Here is a 19,204-nt window from a genome sequence, read left to right as displayed (position 1 = left end):
ACGGGGCTAGGTTGATTTATGTCCAAGACCTCCAGATTGAAGAGTAGATTTGACGGCGAACAGTCCAGAAATGCTTTCGAGGCATCTACTCAAGAGTAGGAAGTTCTTAATAATAGCTGTAAGTATAAGTAATGAAGAGAGATGCGGAAAGATAAGAAGGTCGAATGGACGCCTGGCTTGAGCAATCTTATGGAACGCAATTGAAGTTTAAAGGAAAGCGAGGAAAACTAGCAAAGAACAGCTTGGGAGGGAACCTTGTGAAAGATACAACTCTAGGTTCGGCTCACTGGCACTTCTGTGCTCAAGGCCTTCTTTGCGAACGCAGACAGTTGGATATTGATATAATCGACCGAATTTACTCATAACCAAGGTAAAGGTGGTGAGGAGTTTTTTAATTTTTTTTTAAGAGTTACCGATAGTAACTTAAGGTGTTCTTTCTCGTACCGCCCTGTTTCTGCGCATTCTAATCATGGATTAATTACATGCTTAACCTTGTCCTCTCTAACATGCTCCTCCTTTTCCCCATCCGTCTCTTTTGTCATTAAGTAATTTTTAGATCCATATCCTAGAAACCTTATCAAGTTTGAAATTAGCTGTAAGAACGTCAGGATGGCTGGTATCCTTAGCAGCCTCAAGACATCAAACTGGGTTTGAAAACTTTGTACTCCCGTCTCCTTGATCTCACTCTCGCTAGCCAATGATCCTTCTTGCTCAGAGTCCACAAGAGTACTTGCTGTACTCGGTACTGGCTCAGATTCGAGGCCAGGAATGACTTCCAAGAAGGGACGTGGCCGTTGCGGAAACGCACTTAACACCCTTCTCAAATCTTCGATCGTTGGAACACCAGTCATGTCTGGGATGGACGACAATGGTATCGGAGGTCCATTAGCACCCAGTAATGGATGTCCGCTGCCTGGAAGAATTTGAGGGCTGTCCATCGGCACATTCGTGCATGTCTCTTGGCTGGATACCCCCGAGTGGGTTCGGGCCGAGGCCTGTACCACAGGGCGCATGGTGGTCCCGGATATCACGTCTGGTACCTCGACGGGAATCTCTTCCAGATTTGCCATCTCCATATCCCGGGGAAGACTTCGGGCCAGCGTGTCCAGGCTTTTCTTATAGCGCGTGTAATCCTCAAAATCCAAAAGTGTTGTAATGCTGGAACTTTTGGTATTGCTGGCGCCAAATTTGAACTTCGACCGTACCTGTTGATTCCAACCCTCCAATTTGCCATCTATGTCGACCTTCATAAAGAATGGCTGCCCGGAGTGTTCAAAGGCGAAGGCTGTCCGGATTGTGTTGCTGCGGAATGACTGCCTCTCGAGTTCGTTCTCGCTCAGATCCCACCGCAGGGTTTTGTAGACCCACGTATCCTTGCCGGGCAGTAGCTGGCCGTTGAAGGACCAACGCGCTTGATGCTGGAAATATTTTTTCGACTTAAAGCCTACTCCTCCCCCTCCACTGCCCAGAACGTTTATCTCAGGGACAAATTCTTTTGTTGCTTGAGTGTCGACTGTCTTCATCTGTCCTCCAAGCTCTCTGGGGCCATACCAAGATGTAATCTGAACGGGACATCCAGTCCTGTGTAAGTTCCGCCCATATTTGAGATGGCTAACAGAAGGGTCGGTATCATCCAAAGTGATAGTGATAGTTGCGCTTTTAACCCTGCATCCTTTCGGTGGGCCAAAGTTGAGGTTGAGATATATGATTCCAGCAGGATACTCTTTGTCACCGAGGACTCCCCAGAGAGATTTCTTGAATAAGAACTCGCAGTCGATGACCATTTTCCCAAGAGTCCTAGACCCTATACTGGCATGGTTCGAAGACATGTTCCCGAACTCGCGGAACTCCCCGTATCTTCCATACCTGTTTCTGAGTGCACTGGATAGTCGAGGTCGTGGGGTCTCATAATTCATGTTGCTAATCGTGAAGGGCGGGTTTTTTTCTTTTTTCTTTTTTTTTTCTTGAGGAACCAATCCAAAGGAGAGCTGGACGGAGGGTGCCAGATGAAGACCAGAGGTTCAGTCAATGTATGGAAGATCAAAGTAGAAGAAAATGTGGGAGGGACTCACCGAGATCTTCTTGCGTCAAAGACCGGCATGGCCGGCTCATCCTGTGTGACCTCTTTGGCAACCAAGCATAAAAGAGGCTGTGCTGCGGGATTGCATCAAATAGCGCTGATCAACGAGGAAGAGCTTACCAATTATATTGTCTTCTGAGCGCCATTTGAAACTCCATGTGTACGCGCCAATGACAAAAAGAGCCTTTTCTGGAAATCATGAGCGGGGGTGGCTGCTTATGATACATGCTGATCTCGGCTGTGCTCATTTAGTTCTGTGCTGATATGCAGTAAGACAAGTCGGAGCCTGATCTCAGCACCACATTTCGTCAGCTGGTGAGGAAGCACTATGTAAGATTACTAAGTGCTGGTTGATTCCATCGCTTCTCCTGTGTCTGACCTCTTCCTAAATATCACGGATCCCTACATACTCTTCTTACACACATGCTGTCAAGCGAGCGATGACATCCATTCTCGGACGAAACCCGATACAATAACCCGATACATCCACCCGATACTCGTCCCGTTATATAGGGGCACTTCCGAACCCGAGTCAATACTGGCTACTGGGTTTCAAATGGGACGACCGTACGGGCCCCAGAACAACGACGGTGGTAGCCGGTGGTTGGATCACAGGAGAAACATACGCCTGCTTGATGAGGGAAGATGATGCCTACATCACGACGCGATCGTTTGGCGGCTTCCGCTAAGCGTAATAGCCGTATAATCGAAAGGAAGTACGCATCCAATGGACTCAACTCAAATTCTGCCTTCGATGAAGCAGGAGAAATTACATATCCCCAGCGCCGCCGTAGTAGAGACCCCTTTCGCCCAGTATTGTACGACGTGCCAACCCTGGGAAACTCTCAGGAGGAATCTGTCGTGTCATACAGGTCTGCAGCTGTCGACGGAGACGATTTTGTCTACGAGGTGCAGAGAGAATTTGAGCTGGTTCCGGATATTGAAGACGAGCTTGAAGAGTTCAGCCGACTGACGCGAATGGGAGACTTTCGAAGAGCAAAGGTCTATTTCACCAACCATCTAAAAGACCACATAGGCGATGCTTTTGTCTTCATTCACTATGCAGAAATGCTGTTGGAAGCAGGCGACTTCAGATCGATTGTTCAGTTGGAAGCTCACGCTCAGAATGTGTTCCCCTCGGACATTAGCCGGACACAAAGACCTTATCTCAACTGGAAAATCATGTACTGGATCGCTTTCAGTTCAAATCAGCATGATATGCGAAAGATCTTTGCCGAGATGCGAGATGCATGGCTACCAGTGGATCCAGATGGCGAGTTCGACTCTACGCAGGTATGTTGAATGGCTCGTCTCAAAACTCGGACAGTCATTATTCCTTGAAAGCGAGTCACCACGTTACGTTCTCCATAATTTGGTTTCCGTTCTTTTGTCCTCGCTTGTTTTCTTCTCCTTCTTCTTTAGTATTCCCTCTTGTATTATCATTCTTTTTTCCTCCTGTCTCAATGACTTTCATTTTGTGTCGCGGATTTTGCGATCATGCTGACGCTCAAATGCGAAAGATACGAATCTTCTGCCTCCTAATCCGTCTGATATCGACTCATCGGAGGTTAGTCGAGCCCCTCTTCTTGCCGCCGGACCCTGCTTCTTGGATTGACTGGAGAGCGACATATCAGCAGCTCCTCAAAGAAAATAGAATCTGGGACTTGAGAGACATCCTCGCGGCCTTTTGTATCTGGACACGTCCCCTGTGGGGGTCCTTTGAGCGCATTTTCTTTGAGTGCGACAGCCCGACGACCTTTTTTCAACGCATACATGACGATTGGATGACAACAGAGGCCGATGAATCTACTCATCTCACCCTCTTGGAAATATTCTCTTTGCTGGCTCTCAGCGCTACGACTTATGATCGCTCCACAAGGTTCTCTGCCGCTGCAATTCTCATCGCCAGGCCTATCAGCGAGACGGTACTAGAAATGTATCCGGCCCAAGCAATTACGAGACCAATTTTGTACTGGCTACTGGCAACAAGTACCGAAGAATTGCTCGTCCAATCTGAAGCTCAGCTTTCCCTCTCTCGGCCTGAAAGCCCTGGCCCTGGTCTATGGATAGTTCCGAAGAGATTAGGCTGTGGCATTCCCTACTATATGCCGATCAAGTCCGATAACCCTGGTTGGAAAGCGCTTGAGATGCCAAATAATGCAAAGAGAGCGGTGGAAATGGCATTGGGTGCTGCCAGATTTCTGGGAGACTATTCATTACAAGTCGCCTGTCTTCAAGAGCTCATTGATTGGTCGAAGAGTCCAGCATTGTTGTTCGATGAACTGTCCAAAATCCAGGACCAGAAACAAGGTGACCTGTATGGTCACCTCGGGACCTGTCTCTCGCAATATTTGCTCTGCGAGACTGAGGAATCAAAGAGGCTTCTCCGGGCAAAGATCTCTGCTTTCGGCTTTTGGGAGAATTTTGAGTATTTACCAACCAATCATGTTCTGAGTTTGGCTGCGCGAGATGTCCTACTCATGGCGCTATCGGACGAGGAGATGGCGGCCTTTGACACATCCATCCACGCCGCGCTACGTTTCTCCGATTGGCTTCCTGGATCAGTGCGGCAGAAGATCAACTATCACGTCAAGGGAAGATCGAACATAAATCCAGAAAATTATCCAGACCGAAGGTTCGATATTGTCGAAGTCGGTCGCGGCCGATATGAGTACGAGCCTGAGTACAGGACTGCCAGACGTCATGTGCAGTCAAAGCTCCGTAAAAAAGGATCTCACGAGCGACTCCGAACGCAACCAAGAGAAGCAAGCCGTCCAAGAGAGTACAGCAGCAAAAGCCCGGCCCAAGTGAGAGATCATTCTTTTGATAGACCCAGATTGGATCGATCAAAGTTAGCGGAACGATTCAAGATGCCTCAGGACAGGAGGTCGTCGTTCATTGATGTGCGCCCAGCGATGGCGAAAGTCCAACTAGCACCGGCAGATAATCCGGACAAAGGTCGAGACTCCACACAAGACAACGCAACAGGCGAAGCAACAGATAAGGGGCTCCCTGCTCAACGGCCGTCTTCGAACTCCGAGCCCGCAAATTTGACCAATTCAAATTTGTCAGAAACCAGGCCTTCAGAAAGGAAGACGAGTCTTGATCGTAAGAGCTCTGGCGCACAGAGTCCGATAGAGGACGAAGCGATTGTACGTATTGGTTCGGAAGAGAAGCAGGCTCCCAGTACATCAATATGGGAACATGCTGTGACAACAGTAAATCGGTCTGGAATCCAATGTGAGAAGCCTGGACGCATGCGCAAAAGAGCTGCTAGCTTTGACCTGGTGTCACTGAATTATTACAATAGTCCGGCACGATAGAACACTGTCTCTCTGTTGCAATTTAATTGTAAACAATTTTGATAGCGTGAAACAGATACTTTAGGACTTTGGTTTTGTTGCGGCCACTTTGTTGAGTTGAACTCTAGCTTTAAATGACCATTGACCGCTTGGTTGTCTGCTCAGCCTCAAGACATGGACCGGTTTTAACCAAGTTGGACGCTTGATTGACACATCGTTTACATAGAACCAGCATTACACTCTACTTAATTCACATAATTTCATCAATGACGCTAATGTCCGGTCTTCAATGGTCACCCCGCCACCAAATATTGTGATCATGGCATGACCACATTTGTGGGTGCCATAGACAACCTATCCTCGAGTTTGAGTACACGAATGAATTTGACCCTTCCAATCTCGGGATCCACTACCTGACTTCAACATCACTCTCGGTGGCAAGGATCAGCAATCCGAGCACCCAAAATGCTAAACTATGAGAACGATGTGCACAAGCGAAAAAGCATTCGGTTTCCGCTCAGATGAAAGTGGTGATGCGCCGCATTATGATGACTACGATAAATCGTACAGGGCAGGTGATGTCAAGCCCGTACATCGGGAGGTCTAGGTCCTTGCTGTATAAAATCTCTGCCCAGGCCAGGGGATTGGGAAAGTCGCTTCACTGCCCTCTCATGCGAATTGATACCATACAATTGTGCGGTTTAACAAACCAAGCACACCTTGCAGGGAGCGTATGATTTTCCAAGCTCAAATCAAATTTCCTGATCAGGTGAGGGATGACTTTGGAGATTTCCAGCAGACTGATGTTCTTGCCAATACAAGTGCGTGATCCCAGCCCGAATGGCATAAAGAATGCGTTCATTTCACGCAATTTCTCTTCTGGAGCGTCGATCCATCTATAGATTGAGAGTTAGCACCCGTCAAACAATGCGGATACCTACTTGATCATGCTTTGTATATCCTGGTCCGAACCAGCTTCAAGTCACCACAGCGGTGACACGTACCTCTCTGGACGAAATGTGTGGGCATCGGAGCCCCAGATCTCCTGATTCTGATGCGCCACCCACGAATTCACTCCGACGTTTGTGCCGGGGGGGAAATATGTTCCGCATAGCGTCACACCGCCTGAGGGGACCTGCCTCCAGAGAGGTAACCCCGTGGCAGGATGTATACGAAGAGCCTCCTTCAAGGTGGCTTGTAGGTAGGCGAGCCGCTGTGTCTCTTGAAATGTTGGGGGATCGCTCAGCTGACCATGGGTAGATGCCTCATCGAGCTCTGCGCGCAGCTTGACAAGCACCTCTGGTCGTGCTAATATTTCAAACAATGTCGCAGTGAGCGTTATTGAAGTCGTGTCGCTTCCTGCAAAGATGTTCGCCAGGCATGAGCCTATTACAAGCTGGTCGGGGGCGAGGCCTCCACGTATCTTGCTGTCTGGGTTATCCGCCATTGCCAGTAGCTTGGAACAAAAGTCCGGCGGCGTCTGCACCTGCTTCAGAATCTCGGATTCGTCGTCAATCCCATGTAGCAGATTCTTCTTGGCCTCGTTAATGCATGTGTTGGCGAATACCAGCAATTTGTTGCTGCTTTTGCTCATCGCCGACATCAGCCAGGTGTGGATGGGTATAATAGCAGGGAACATTCCCACTAGTTGAAAAACTTCGAGGGTGTTGCCAAGGGCTGCTATGAGGCCGTGGACATCTGTCTTGGATTTCATGAAACCAAAGGGCCGTGAGAACTGGGAGACTACGCGTCAGCAGAATAAGACACGAGGCATTCTGCGGGGAAATTTTGACCTCACCGTTATGGACCCGATCACATCAAATGCATAATACTGAAACCACCTTCCCATATCAAGGTTCTCTCCAGTCTTGCAGCAGTCGGCCAGCTCTGTACATAGCACTTGGATGCAGTCGTTCACATGAGGCTCGTAGCCGACCAGGGTAGACATGGCATAGAGATTGGCGTAGCGTCGACGTGCGGTAGCGTGTTGCTCGATATTCTGTTGTGCGAAGAGATTGACATCATGAATGTCAAAAGGAACATCCCACACCCGATACCAATCAGACTTTGTGAAACGTGTGCCATGGCCATAGATGATCTTGGCTGCCGCTAGGTCGTTGATGCTGTAAGAGTCGGGACCGGTTCGAACGATTTTGCCTAGAAGAATGAAGATTGAGGAAATTCAGCTTGGACAAAAAAATGCAAGTAGTATCAATGAACATGAGATGCGTACCATATTCATCATGCATTTTAATATTGTCGTGATGAAAATTGCCTTTTGCCATCTTGTACGTCTGCCACATGTTTGTGAATCGCGCAAGTAGCGGACCAGGTGCATCTGGGTATTTCATCCATTGTCGAAGTAAAGACACTGCGTACAATACTATAGCGATGAGGAATATCAAGCCTATGGCCGTATGTGTCAACAGTAGCTCAAGCATATTTGCCAGGAATTTTGATTGAAAGAAGGGGTTGGAATTTGACGAGTCGAAGTGAAGCCGTTCTTAGCGATACCACAGTCGACGGATATATAACGTCCACGGCCTGAAGCCCCCTCTTTCTCTCACATGCAACCAATGATGCTCAGCACATATATTGGCACCGGGTATCACTCGGTGCTGCACTGGAATCCGAATATTCCTTGGACCCAGACCAAAAGGAGGAACGGATTGTTTGATATTTCCGTTGCGTGTCTTGTTTAAACTTTGCGCGATTCGTCTTGTGCAGATCCTTTTGTCAACCCCTCCCAGATTAATTGGGGACACTCGGCATTTGACCTTTGAGGCTGACGGTTCGTGCCTTAGCAGCAAGAACGATGCATTGCCTGAAACCCCACCAATAGACGGTGTCAAGCACTGTGTGCAATGTTGTCACAAGAACGTATGGAATTCATGGCATAGTAAGCGAGCGTTTCTCCTTTATATGTTGTCGGTGTCTGTTCATATCGATCTCATTTGACACAGCGATCTCAAACGACAAAGTTAAGTAGATAGAACGCTAATTTAAGCTCGTCACAGATCGGAAGACCTCATGCCAGATTCGCTCCAAAAGTGCGTGAGCCATGATCGGCACACGAGTTTGACGAGACAAGCAGGGTCAGTTGAAGTGAGCCCACTCGTACTGCTCCACGATCTGTCATCAAGCCCGCGAACTAAAACCTCTAACAACCTCTTCTCTATCCAACTGAATGTCCCTGGGAACATCTTTGTCAACAAAGCATACACTATAGCAGAACGACACCTCTCCCATTTGTTTGACCTGCTAGCTCCGAGTCACCCTGATTGATGCAGATAGTATCGGCCTACCACCAGCGTGGTTCCTTGCCGTGCTGCAGCCTGTGAAACGCCTTGGAGCAGGTTTTGGGCAATATGCAAGTGGTAGATAATGTGCCACTCAAAGTCGTCTTCCCCTATAACACGATATCTCTCTTTAGACACAAGCGTCGCCCCATGTTGCATGATAAGCGCATTATCATAGTTGGCAGCCGTATTTGGATAAAGCTACTATATTAGCTCGAGCTCAATGACTATCGGCGCGGGCCGCCGACTTGGGGTGATGTTTACCCGAAACTTCTTATGGGCCCCATGGGGCGTATTGCAGGGTTGATCACGGGGGTGGGGAGTTTCGGTTGTAACATCTGCATGAGGGCCCTGATCCCTTTTCCTAGTCTACGGCTCTCGGACTGTTGTAGGGCCCCGCCCTTCTTCTATCTCTTGTCATCGCTTTCTTTGCAGCGATTCTTGACCAGTGTAAAACAAAGTGCAATGAAATAGTCAAATGCATTATCACACTAGCGGGAGCTCAATGAAAGCCGTGGATGAAACGATATTCAGGAAGATGATATCAAGAACAGGTAAAGTAAAACTTACCTCGCTGTATTTAGTCGATCTATGCCATTTGCTGCCGCCGCTCTCGTCACGCTGTTGAAACTGATGTCACTGACCGAAATGATGTTCAAGGCATTATGTCGTCTCGTTGAAGTTTGTCTTTGAGTTCTTTGACCAGGAGGTCCTCGCCATCTGATGAATTATGAATGGATCGCGATATTCAAACTGGAACAAAGGCACATGACCGCCTCGAGATGCCGAGCGCATGCAAAGTATGCCTGTCGCGTAGAAGAAAATAAGAATATTAAAAAGGTTATTTACATCTAAAAAAGCTTACTTTCCCAACTTTCCCATTCTTTACTCCTCGGCTTTCTTGCTCATCTTCGTCCTCAACTTCATCAGCACGTAGACCAAGGCATAGCTGGAGCATGCAAACAAGACCACAATTCCCGCATCCCGCCAGCCGTAGGAGTAAGACTTCAAGTTCAAGGTCTCCAGGTAGCCACTTCCGTCTCGGTACTGACATACCTCGCACCCGCTCGTGGCGCTCGGGTTCAGAAGGTTACTCAGGATTCCACTGCCCTTCATGTAATCGGCCAAGTACACCTCGCAGGTAGTCCCGTTGGGCGGGTCGAAGATAGCAAGCTCATCTTTCTTGCAAGTGACGTCGGTGCCCCAAACATCAAAGACGAGCATGCTGCCCATGAGGTAGTTGAAAGGGTTCATCCAGTATATCCAGTACCGCCAAAAGACGTTGATGGAAGCGTACGGGACCAGAACGCCGCAGAAAGAGACCAGGGTGCCGATGATGACTGGGTTTGCTAGCGAAGCGAAAATGGCATTGGGGGCGTATGCTGCAATGAATTGACCAATGCCTGTGTACACGAATTCGTACATAAGCATGACGAAAAAGGTGCCGCCAGCCCGGGTGGACTCGGACGGGAAGCCCACGGTGTAGTACCAACAGACAAAATAGAGCACAGCGCAGATGCAGAGGTAGGGAAATTCGGAGAAGACCAAGCCAGTGACAAAGGCAGACCACGAATACATCTTGGATTTCTTCTCGCGCGCCTCAAATATATCGCGGCGCTCGATGAACAGCGGTTGCAGTTGATTTATGACACCGGGAGCCACAAAGATAAAATTGAAGATTGTGAAGAGGCGCAGCTGCAGATCAGTGATGGAGTCGCCGATCATCCAGAAGGAGAAGCCATTGAATAGCGCATTAGTGACGTGGAGAGCGAATTTATTGTTGATGTAGTCGGTGTTGCGCCACAGAGCGCTGTTCATCCGGTGTGTTACAATCTTGACCTGATCCCAGAGGGGCATAGCGAACTCGTGACCATCATCGAGGGTCCCTGGTGGGCGCGCCTGAGCGTCGGCAACGATCTGGTCCAGTTCCTTGGTGACTGCTGCATGCTCAGGCGACTCTAGCCAGACCTGGTTCCAGTCACGACCCTGAGAGAGATGGCCCGAGACGACGTCGATCATATGCTCAGCAGGGTTGGCCTCTTCCGGACACGAAGCGCCATATCGAGAAAAGTAACTCTTAACAACTGCACCGTTCTCGCCAATGTCGCCAAAGTAGACCGTCTTGCCACCCTTGGCGAGCAGGAGTAGAGTGTCGAACTGAGCAAAGAGCTGCGCAGACGGTTGATGGATTGTAACGAGCACTGCCTGGCCAACATCGGCCAGCTTGCGAAGGAAGCGAACAGTGTTGTAGGCCGACTGCCCGTCCAGACCCGAGGTGGGTTCGTCCAGGAAGATCAGGATACTCGGCTTGGAGACGAGCTCCACCCCGATTGTCACACGCTTTCTCTGCTCGACACTCAATCCTGCGCCAACATGCCCGATCAGAGTGTCTGCGAGGTCATGGAGTTCGAGGAGCTCGATGATTGTGTCAACGTATTTGAGCTTCTCCTCACGAGGAACGTGGCGAGGCTGCCGCAGCAAGGCAGAGAACTCGAGGGCCTCTCGGACTGTTGCAAAGGGCTCGTGCACATCGAGTTGCTCGCAGTACCCCGCAGACCGTTGGAAAGAGACCGGAAGCTCACGTCCATCCACAAGAATGGACCCACGAATTGTGCCTTCGGTCTTCCGCTGCGCGAGGACGTCCAACAAAGTCGTCTTTCCAGCACCACTTGAACCCATCAGGGCCCCTAGCATCCCTGGCTTCACCCAGCCCTGAACATTATCGAGCAGCTGACGATCACCGTGTGGTGTCTTGACGGTATATGAGAGATGCTTCCATGTGAAAACGGATGTGTTGCGGACGAGGTGCTTATCGATGCTGCTCTCACCACTGGTTTCCACGGCCGTCTCATCGCCACTGCGGTACCCAGTGGTGGTGGCGCCATCCTTCTCAGTGCTTTGGGCCTCGGTGTCGACCTGAAGCGCCCTAGCAACCTTGGCCTTCTCCCTTGGGATGAGCAGAGACGGACCACTCTCGGAGGAAGACTTCCAGCGCGAGGTGGAGAAGACAGTGATGGCAACAAACAGGACCCACCAGGCCCAGACAATACCAAAGTTCCTCCATAGGTGAGCGTGACTATACGAGAGCGACGCCAAATAGTTGTCTCCGGTGACGAACGTCTCGCCCTGGATAGCACCACCAATGCCTGCACAAGAGGCGTAGGTGTTGTCATACCCTACGCCGGAGGGGACAAGGTTATTGCTGACACAATCGATGTGCTTTCCGTGAAATTCATTCGAGAGAAGAGCATCGAATCCGTATGCAAGAGGATCGATCCAGAAGATCCAAACAAACCATGGATGCATTGCGGGCTTCTGGATCATGTATCCCGTGTACTGTGATTATAGTTAGTTAGCAATTATTTCGTGTATACTTGGTATGCAATTGTGCATCCCAAATGGGTGTGAGAGAGAGATGAGAGAGACCTACCATCACGCTGCACATGACAAGAAGACCAGAAACCTTGGAGGCTCCGTCAAAAGTGGAAAAGGCCGCACCGATGGCTCGGAACAAAGCTGTCATACACTGTCACGTTTGCCATTAGCAAGGGCTCCGGTAAGCTTACAAGGAAGAAATGGAAGAGCTGTCGAAGACTTGCCATGGTTACAGAGAATACAAGGATCCAGTAGGTGAAGAAAGCGCCAGCAGTCATGGTCAGACCAACCATAAAGTACAGCACAAGAGAGAAAATGGAGACCTGGAACAGAAGGAGCGGGATATCGGCGGCAATTTGTGCGATGCAGAAAGCGGCAGGGTGGAAGAAGGCAAAGTTCTTGTGCTTGAGGAGAACAGGGCGACCGCTGAAGGACTCAGTGACCTCAGCCATGGCGAGCAGCGAGTTGAAGAGGAGGGAGAAGAAGAGGGCCCCAGACTTGATGAACAGCCCAGCAGAGGTGTCGGGGGCGTTGTAGAACAGGGATCCGGTGATCAGCGCCTGGGCAAGAGTCGATATTTGCTTGATGAGAAAGGTAGCCTTGTCGCCCCAGACGATCTGGTATTGTCGCTTGACACAGGCTACCACCTGGTCCACGAAACCGACAGTCAAGGGGCTGCTGGAAGGGAGTCGATGGTTCTTCTCCATGGCCACGCCCTGATGCAACTTTTCTGTGTTGTCCTTGGCCGCCTGGCTGTCCGGGTAGTCGTACTCTGCGATCATGCGAGTATAGATGGGTGATTTCTGATATGCAGACCTGAGCGCGGCGGCAGTGCGCGGAAACATGTCCATTTTTTCCGGCCTTACCTTACGTTCTGTAGGAACAGTAACGCCCGTGAGGTAGTCTGCCACATTGGCACCCTCGGCACAGATGAATCCTAGGTCCTGCATGAAAGGCTTGGCTTCCTGCAGAGGGCCGTAGAAGACTTCTTTGCCAGAGTCCAAGACGAGAACCTTATCGAAGAGATTGTAGATGCCGTTGCCGGCCTGATACAGCGTTACGATGGATGAGAGGCCTAGCACGTCTGTCATGGCTCGGATGGACTTGGCATACTCCAAAGCACTAAGTACAGGACGCCATGTTAGAGAGGGGTTCCGCAAGAGAGATACTCGCGCATAATAGCAATAGTGGATGAACTCACGTGCTTGCATCAAGACCTCGAGTGCTGTTGTCCCAGCAGAACACGGAGCCGCGCGTGGCCAAGGTCTCGATGATAGACACCCTTTTCCTTTCGCCGCCAGACACCCCACGAACAAACTCGTTGCCCACCATGGTATCCTGGGTATGGTCAATGCGCATCGATCGAAGAAGAAAATCCCGTTGTTCTTTTCGGTAGTCCTCGGGGGAGGTGACGCCCTCAGGTAACTTGGCTGGAATTTTCAGGCGCGTAGCAAAGTCTAGCGTCTGGCCGACCGTCAGGGTAGGAAAAAACAACTCCTCCTCGCTGTTCATGACGATCTGACCTCGGAAACTCTTCGCTTCTTCTGAGGTCATCGAGCCGTAGTGGACGTCCCCAGTGACGGACGCAAATCCAGCCCTGCGGTTAGAAAGTATATTCAGAAGTGTCGTGCAGCCAGACCCCGGCCTACCCAAAACTAACAACATCTCTCCAGGCTTAACACAGCCATGGCTGTCGTCGAGGATGGTTTTTAGCGGCGGCTTGTGGCGAGACTGCTGCACAAGCTTTGGGATGTTGAACTGAGACCCGACATTCTCATGGATGGCGGCATCGGCGCTGACAACCTGAACACTGAGATTTTTCCATGTTACTCCAAGTCCTCGCCCTGGTGCTCCTGAGCGCTGGTCACGCTCCTGGAAAGCCACCACCTCCGGCCTCAGCTCCCAGTCTTCGTCGTGACCCAAACGTGCCCCTTGAGCCTCGAGCTGTTGCTCCGCCACGGACTGCGTCTCACTGGCGCCAGGTGTCAGGGTTCGGCTGTCCATCTTCAACCACCCCGTCTGGACTGCGTGGGCGCGGCGCAGGTAAGACGCAAATTGGAAGAGCCTAATACTCTGTATCGGAATTGGATGAGAGAGATGGGACGGAAACGACCTGGTAAGGGAAGGACTGAGAAAGAAAGAGACGACTGGATGGAAGAGTAAAAGAATGTTTTCAAGACGCCGGACGATTATGTTGAAATATAAATTTGTACATCGAGGTACGGAGGCCGGACCACACCAACTATGCGCAAATTTCGTGAACGGCTGAGCCGAGTAGATCTAACACAAGCTGGCGCGAGGGATACCCACAAAAAAGAACACAAAGAACGGGAAAAATGGAGATAAGGCTGAGGAAGTGTCACCAAAGTGAACTATCAAAACTTGACAATCGTTTCGGGACAGATGCCACGTAAAACCGGCGCTGTTCGGATGAACAAGTGCCCCGAGGGCCTCGTCGCGATCCAGTAGCTCGACGCTGCACCAACATCCCGCCAGGTTTTGTAAGCTGCCTGCTACGATGAATAATGGGAACGTCTGAGATGCAAGACTAGCTCGAAAGCCGGGAGGCTCGGAGTGCCAGGTGCTAGATATGAGCCGCATGTCTCCGGACATGTGTATATGGAGCTAAAACAGCCTGGCAAAAAGGTCAACGAGGCTGTAGAAGCTGAGATGATAGGTACTGTTGTGTACCATGATAAGCCATGATTATCATTATTGGGTCTTGCGTCCGGGCACTCGTTCACCCGGTTACTTGCCTAGGCTGAATCCCTGGCTGGCTGCATGGCCAGTCAAGCAAGTTGTGCATGGCTCTGAGATTGCATGTACCAACTACTGCATACAGTATGCAGATGTCCACTTCACTTTGACCTCGTCACGGATTTATCCCCTCTGGTTCATAAATCCGCACATGGTCGATGACCTTGCGGGTCTCAGCCCCATAGAAAAAAACATTTTGACCGGATTTGTATCGAAGTTCCGCTTAGTAAGCGGAGGCGGCTGTCATGAAAGACATATTCTCCCGCTGACTCAGCGGAGCCTACACAGCATTATCAAAGTGATGTCTGGCCCTGCTGAGACGTCATGTCTCAACCGTGTCCAGGTCCGACAGTTCCACTTTTGTTTTAACCTTTCAACGTCCAACTTCTGGATAAATTCTGGTATCGGCTGCTGAGGAGATACGATCTTGGCTGCGTGCGTTTAGGCTTGAATTATATGTTTATGTGAGCGGGAAGCTTAATGTTCCCATGACCGCGTCGCCTCAAGATGTGTCTGCAAGGGCACCTGCACTAAAGAAGCGAGCATGTGATTCTTGCTACAGGCGAAAGGTATAATAATTCATTCTTCTCTGAAGCCAACAGAGGCAAATGAATCAATGTTCGCCAAAAGAATACTAACAAGACTCTGCACGTTGGTTAGATCCATTGCGATGGCGCCAATCCCCACTGCAACTGGTGCTCGCACCACGGAATAGCTTGCACCTATGCACGACCATTGAAGCTGAGGAAGCCTAGGGCATCCAACAGAAAAAGGTGAGCCTCCGAAAGACAATATTTGTCTCCTGGCTGCTTGCCATCATCTACTGATTATTGGTCAACACCCCCCCCCCCGGGGGGAGTTGGGTTGATCCACCTGGAATTCCCCTAATCAAAAATCCCAACCCAAGGCTAAGGAGCTAATAAGTTCTACCATGCCAGGGCCAATAATAGCAAGAACGAGCTGACCCAAAGGCTAGAACGACTGGAAGAGCTCGTGTCCCATGCTGTTGGCGACAGGCGGTCTGTTAAATCCGCCGACCCTGAATCTTCCACTTCAAGATCATCCCGAAACCAGTCAGCCCATGGCGGATCCTTCGCTGGCTCGACATCCTCACACATTGACCCTCCATCATCCTCGGCCTCGTCGCCGGATCCATCCGCTGCAGCTTCATTTGGCAAACTTCATTTCGCCGGCTACCAGCTTGGCGATATAAACTCCTTTCAAGGCATTCCTCTCTTCTCATCCGATGGCCGTAGATGGATTCAAGAGAGGACTGGAAGCAAGCCTGCTTTCCCATCTCTAGTCGCACCACTGTGGCAGAATGAGCAGCATATTGCGAATCAGGTTGCCATTGCACCTATATCTGGTTTGGCGCTGCCAGCTCGCAAGGTTGTTGACGCCTACTTCCAACTATTCAAATCGACGACGTTGAACCTTGTGTTTCCGGTCGTCCATATTGCGTCCTTTCAAGAGACTATCGATCTCGCCTATTCACAACCCCAACCCACGGAGTCTATTGAAGTACTAGATGCACAGGCTTGTGTATTCTCCTTCATTAGTGTCATCCATTTCTTCGAGGGAAGCATAGAAGACGCGCCCGTCGACCCCGAGTTGTGTGTCGCAAAGGCGCAACAGCTGCTGCCGCGGATTCTCCTGCAGTCCACCGTCACCAGTCTTCAGGTCGCTTTGATGCTAGTAGGTCTCCCTCCCTGGTCCTAGAGCAACTTGGTCCTCTTCTCGTGCTAATAGAGTAAGTAGGGGATCTACCAGATGCTCTCCGGCCACACGCAGCTGGCATCTATACATATTTCCTGTGCCTGCCGTCTCGTCTATATGCTGGGGGCGCATGTGTTACGTCCTATCCGCACCGACGGGAGAGGCCGTGACAATTACCGAGCACAAAACCATCTGCGCAGGCTGTTCTGGCTGTGCTATACCTTTGACAAGGACATATCATTACGTACGGGACAGCCTCCTTGTTTGGAAGACGACTACTGCGACATATCCCTGCCCGACAATTACGATGATATTATTACAGCCCGTTGGGACGCTGACCCCATGTCTATCGATGACTCCGAGATCTCTGCACTATTTGTACCAGGAAACCTCAAGCTTAGTCTAATCAAGGCCAAAGCTGGCAAGTTGTTATACTCAGCAAGGTCCCTTCAAAAGTCAGACGCCGAGCTGCTGCGAGACGTCCGTGAGCTGGACGATGAGCTCGAGAACTGGCGCATATCCGTCAACAAGGACTGGCGACCCAGCCTGATACAGTCTGGCGGCGCAACAACAACTCCTTCCGACATGACCCAGTCCAAGACGATGGATGCCATCCTCAGCCACTTCGAGTACTACTACCTGATGGCTACAATACATCGAGCGACGAGTAGATGTAAGGCATGGGCAGATGTTGAAGGCGGTGACATGGACGGCGTCGGATCGAGCCTGGAGTTGACTGTCCAGGCCAGTCGGTCAACCCTGTTTTATTTGCGAGCCGCAGTCCACTCCTTACTGGGGCAATCTTTCTGGTAAGTCGTAGATGTCATTTCTTGTCAATGCAATACCAGCCTACTCGTCGGTAAACCTTTGATCATGCTGACCCGCTTTCAGGATGGTGCTCTTCTATCCGATGACGGCGATCCTGACCATTTTCTGCAATATTCTCCTCAAGCCACGGGATCCTCAAGCCCAGGATGACCTCGACCTCCTCAAGACGGCGCCTGAGCTTATCAAGAAGATGCGTACACGAAGGTTGACGCTCAAAGAGTTTATACACATGAAACTGGTGGAAGACTTCATCATGGAACTTATTAGATTAGGCGACTGCGCAATTCAGAAAGCACGGTAGATTTGATCAATGTAGTATGCAGCGAGAAAGACAATCGCTTGACGATCTGGTTGAACAAGATGGTACCGGGTATCCTCGATCGGTGTCAAAGAAAAAACGTCAAAGCATGAGCATACATAATTGAATAGAATTCCGATCGTGAATTATTGCGCGACGCAGATTCGACGCATCTTTACTAGTAACTTGAAATGTTGGTTACTAAAAAGCCAGCAGTTAGCCAGACTAAGATCCAAATTCCTGTCTTTTTGGATCCTTTCCTCCAGGGTTGGACTTAGAACAAATACAGCGGTTTCTCGTTTTCGATCTTAGGTCCTGAAGGCTATCCTAAGACAATGTCCGAGTTAGGTCCGGTCATCTTTCTACTCGACCTTTCTATTGAGGTCGCTCATCTGCAAGAGCACGCTCGAGTTCACCGGGACATTGACTATTGCACGTTCGCGTCAGTGCTCTCATACAACTACGCCCAAGTCCTAATTCAGTATGATGATACATGTCGAAATGGAATATGATGGTTGAGCTTGGGCTCTATATTTCAGGACCTAGAAAAAGATAACCTACAGCACTGCTCCTGATTTTCAAGCAATCGACGGTTCAGCATGATTGCGGAACACCTGCGAAAAGATCAGGCTCATTCGAGATCTGACCCATCGAGGCCCATGGAGTCCACTGCTATCTCTACCAGATCGTCCTTCCGGCTTTTGTGCAGGGATGATGTTCTACCCCGGTAATAATCTGAAGGCAGGACCTGGGTGTGTCTCGTCCGCAGCCCTTGAATAGTGTCAGTCCTGTAGTCCTCATGATGACTCAATGTGCATCCCTGATAGGCACTCGGAGAAAAGTTATACACAAAATACCGGGAGCACTTAAAGCAGTAGTCAAAAGCTTGGCAATCTTCACAATGCCCCTGCGGACCTATGATGCCCTGAAAAGGAACTGATCAGTTAAAATCCACCGTATTGGCCCAAATTGTACGTAGGTACGATGCAGCCGCCAGCTTCCCAAGCACAGGCTCCGTTTGCACTGGCTTCTTCTTCTGGTCGGCGGACCCCGACTAGTTTGGTTGATTTGGCAATGTGGTTGTGCATGCCTGGTGCAATGGAGTGACCAACACCAAAGCCGACCAGGTGAAGTGTTTTTTTTCTTCGGGCGTCCTTCGAGTTTACTCTTCTTTTTCTTTTTATGATTTTTATTTGTGGAGAATGGGCAGGAGAGTGTTACTGAAAGAGGGAGACCTGGGTAGTAATTCGCAATGAGAGAGATTTGAAACAAGGAGAGGCCGGTTGTGGTTGTAATTATTGGCCGTTACCCCAGGTGCTGGACAACATCATCTGGACCGGGACAATATATCTGAGTAGACAACTGAATGTCAAATGGGGCTGATCAATGCTAGCTAGTCGTGGTTCAAGTCTCCATATTGCGCGGACTTTATCTTTGCCGGTGCTCCCCTCTTTGGAGTTGTAGGGTGTAGAGTGCGGGGTGCGGGGTGTGGAGTGGTTGGGTGACTGGAATTATCTAGCAGTTGCAGTTCTGCCACAGGCAAAGCAAG

At 50.0% G+C, this 19,204-nt stretch overlaps 5 protein-coding genes across 5 annotated transcripts; 2 read left to right on the top strand and 3 right to left on the bottom strand.

Moving 5' to 3' along the window:
* Window positions 1-1,025: 1,025 nt before the first annotated feature.
* On the bottom strand, window positions 1,026-1,829 carry M406DRAFT_259002 (uncharacterized protein; the record flags this gene model as incomplete). The annotated part of the gene is made up of 1 exon (XM_040917269.1): window positions 1,026-1,829. A coding segment is annotated over one exon (804 nt), but the record flags the coding sequence as incomplete, so codon positions are not given.
* An 807-nt stretch (window positions 1,830-2,636) lies between these two features.
* Window positions 2,637-5,490, top strand: M406DRAFT_351577 (uncharacterized protein; the record flags this gene model as incomplete). Its single annotated transcript, XM_040922636.1, has 4 exons — window positions 2,637-2,673; window positions 2,895-3,373; window positions 3,601-4,887; window positions 5,015-5,490. 4 exons carry the CDS (start codon window positions 2,637-2,639, stop codon window positions 5,132-5,134), a joined length of 1,923 nt encoding a protein of 640 aa, XP_040775054.1. The 3' UTR covers window positions 5,135-5,490.
* Window positions 5,491-6,040: 550 nt separating this feature from the next.
* M406DRAFT_259749 (putative cytochrome P450 pisatin demethylase) lies at window positions 6,041-7,733 on the bottom strand (the record flags this gene model as incomplete). The annotated part of the gene is made up of 4 exons (XM_040917314.1): window positions 6,041-6,278; window positions 6,387-7,117; window positions 7,181-7,539; window positions 7,616-7,733. 4 exons carry the CDS (start codon window positions 7,731-7,733, stop codon window positions 6,041-6,043), a joined length of 1,446 nt encoding a protein of 481 aa, XP_040775053.1.
* A 1,833-nt stretch (window positions 7,734-9,566) lies between these two features.
* Window positions 9,567-14,060, bottom strand: M406DRAFT_62602 (uncharacterized protein; the record flags this gene model as incomplete). The annotated part of the gene is made up of 5 exons (XM_040924790.1): window positions 9,567-12,017; window positions 12,112-12,207; window positions 12,290-13,178; window positions 13,258-13,963; window positions 14,030-14,060. The coding sequence occupies 5 exons, from the start codon at window positions 14,058-14,060 to the stop codon at window positions 9,567-9,569; spliced, it is 4,173 nt and encodes a 1,390-aa protein (XP_040775052.1).
* Window positions 14,061-15,191: 1,131 nt separating this feature from the next.
* Window positions 15,192-17,809, top strand: M406DRAFT_346418 (uncharacterized protein). The gene is made up of 5 exons (XM_040922185.1): window positions 15,192-15,382; window positions 15,474-15,586; window positions 15,872-16,508; window positions 16,572-17,338; window positions 17,421-17,809. The coding sequence occupies exons 1-5, from the start codon at window positions 15,302-15,304 to the stop codon at window positions 17,656-17,658; spliced, it is 1,836 nt and encodes a 611-aa protein (XP_040775051.1). The 5' UTR covers window positions 15,192-15,301; the 3' UTR covers window positions 17,659-17,809.
* The last annotated feature ends 1,395 nt before the right edge of the window (window positions 17,810-19,204 follow it).

Source organism: Cryphonectria parasitica, assembly GCF_011745365.1.
Source record: "Cryphonectria parasitica EP155 unplaced genomic scaffold M406scaffold_5, whole genome shotgun sequence".
Classification (NCBI taxonomy): Eukaryota; Fungi; Ascomycota; class Sordariomycetes; order Diaporthales; family Cryphonectriaceae; genus Cryphonectria; species Cryphonectria parasitica.
This window is presented reverse-complemented; position numbering and strand designations above follow the sequence as displayed.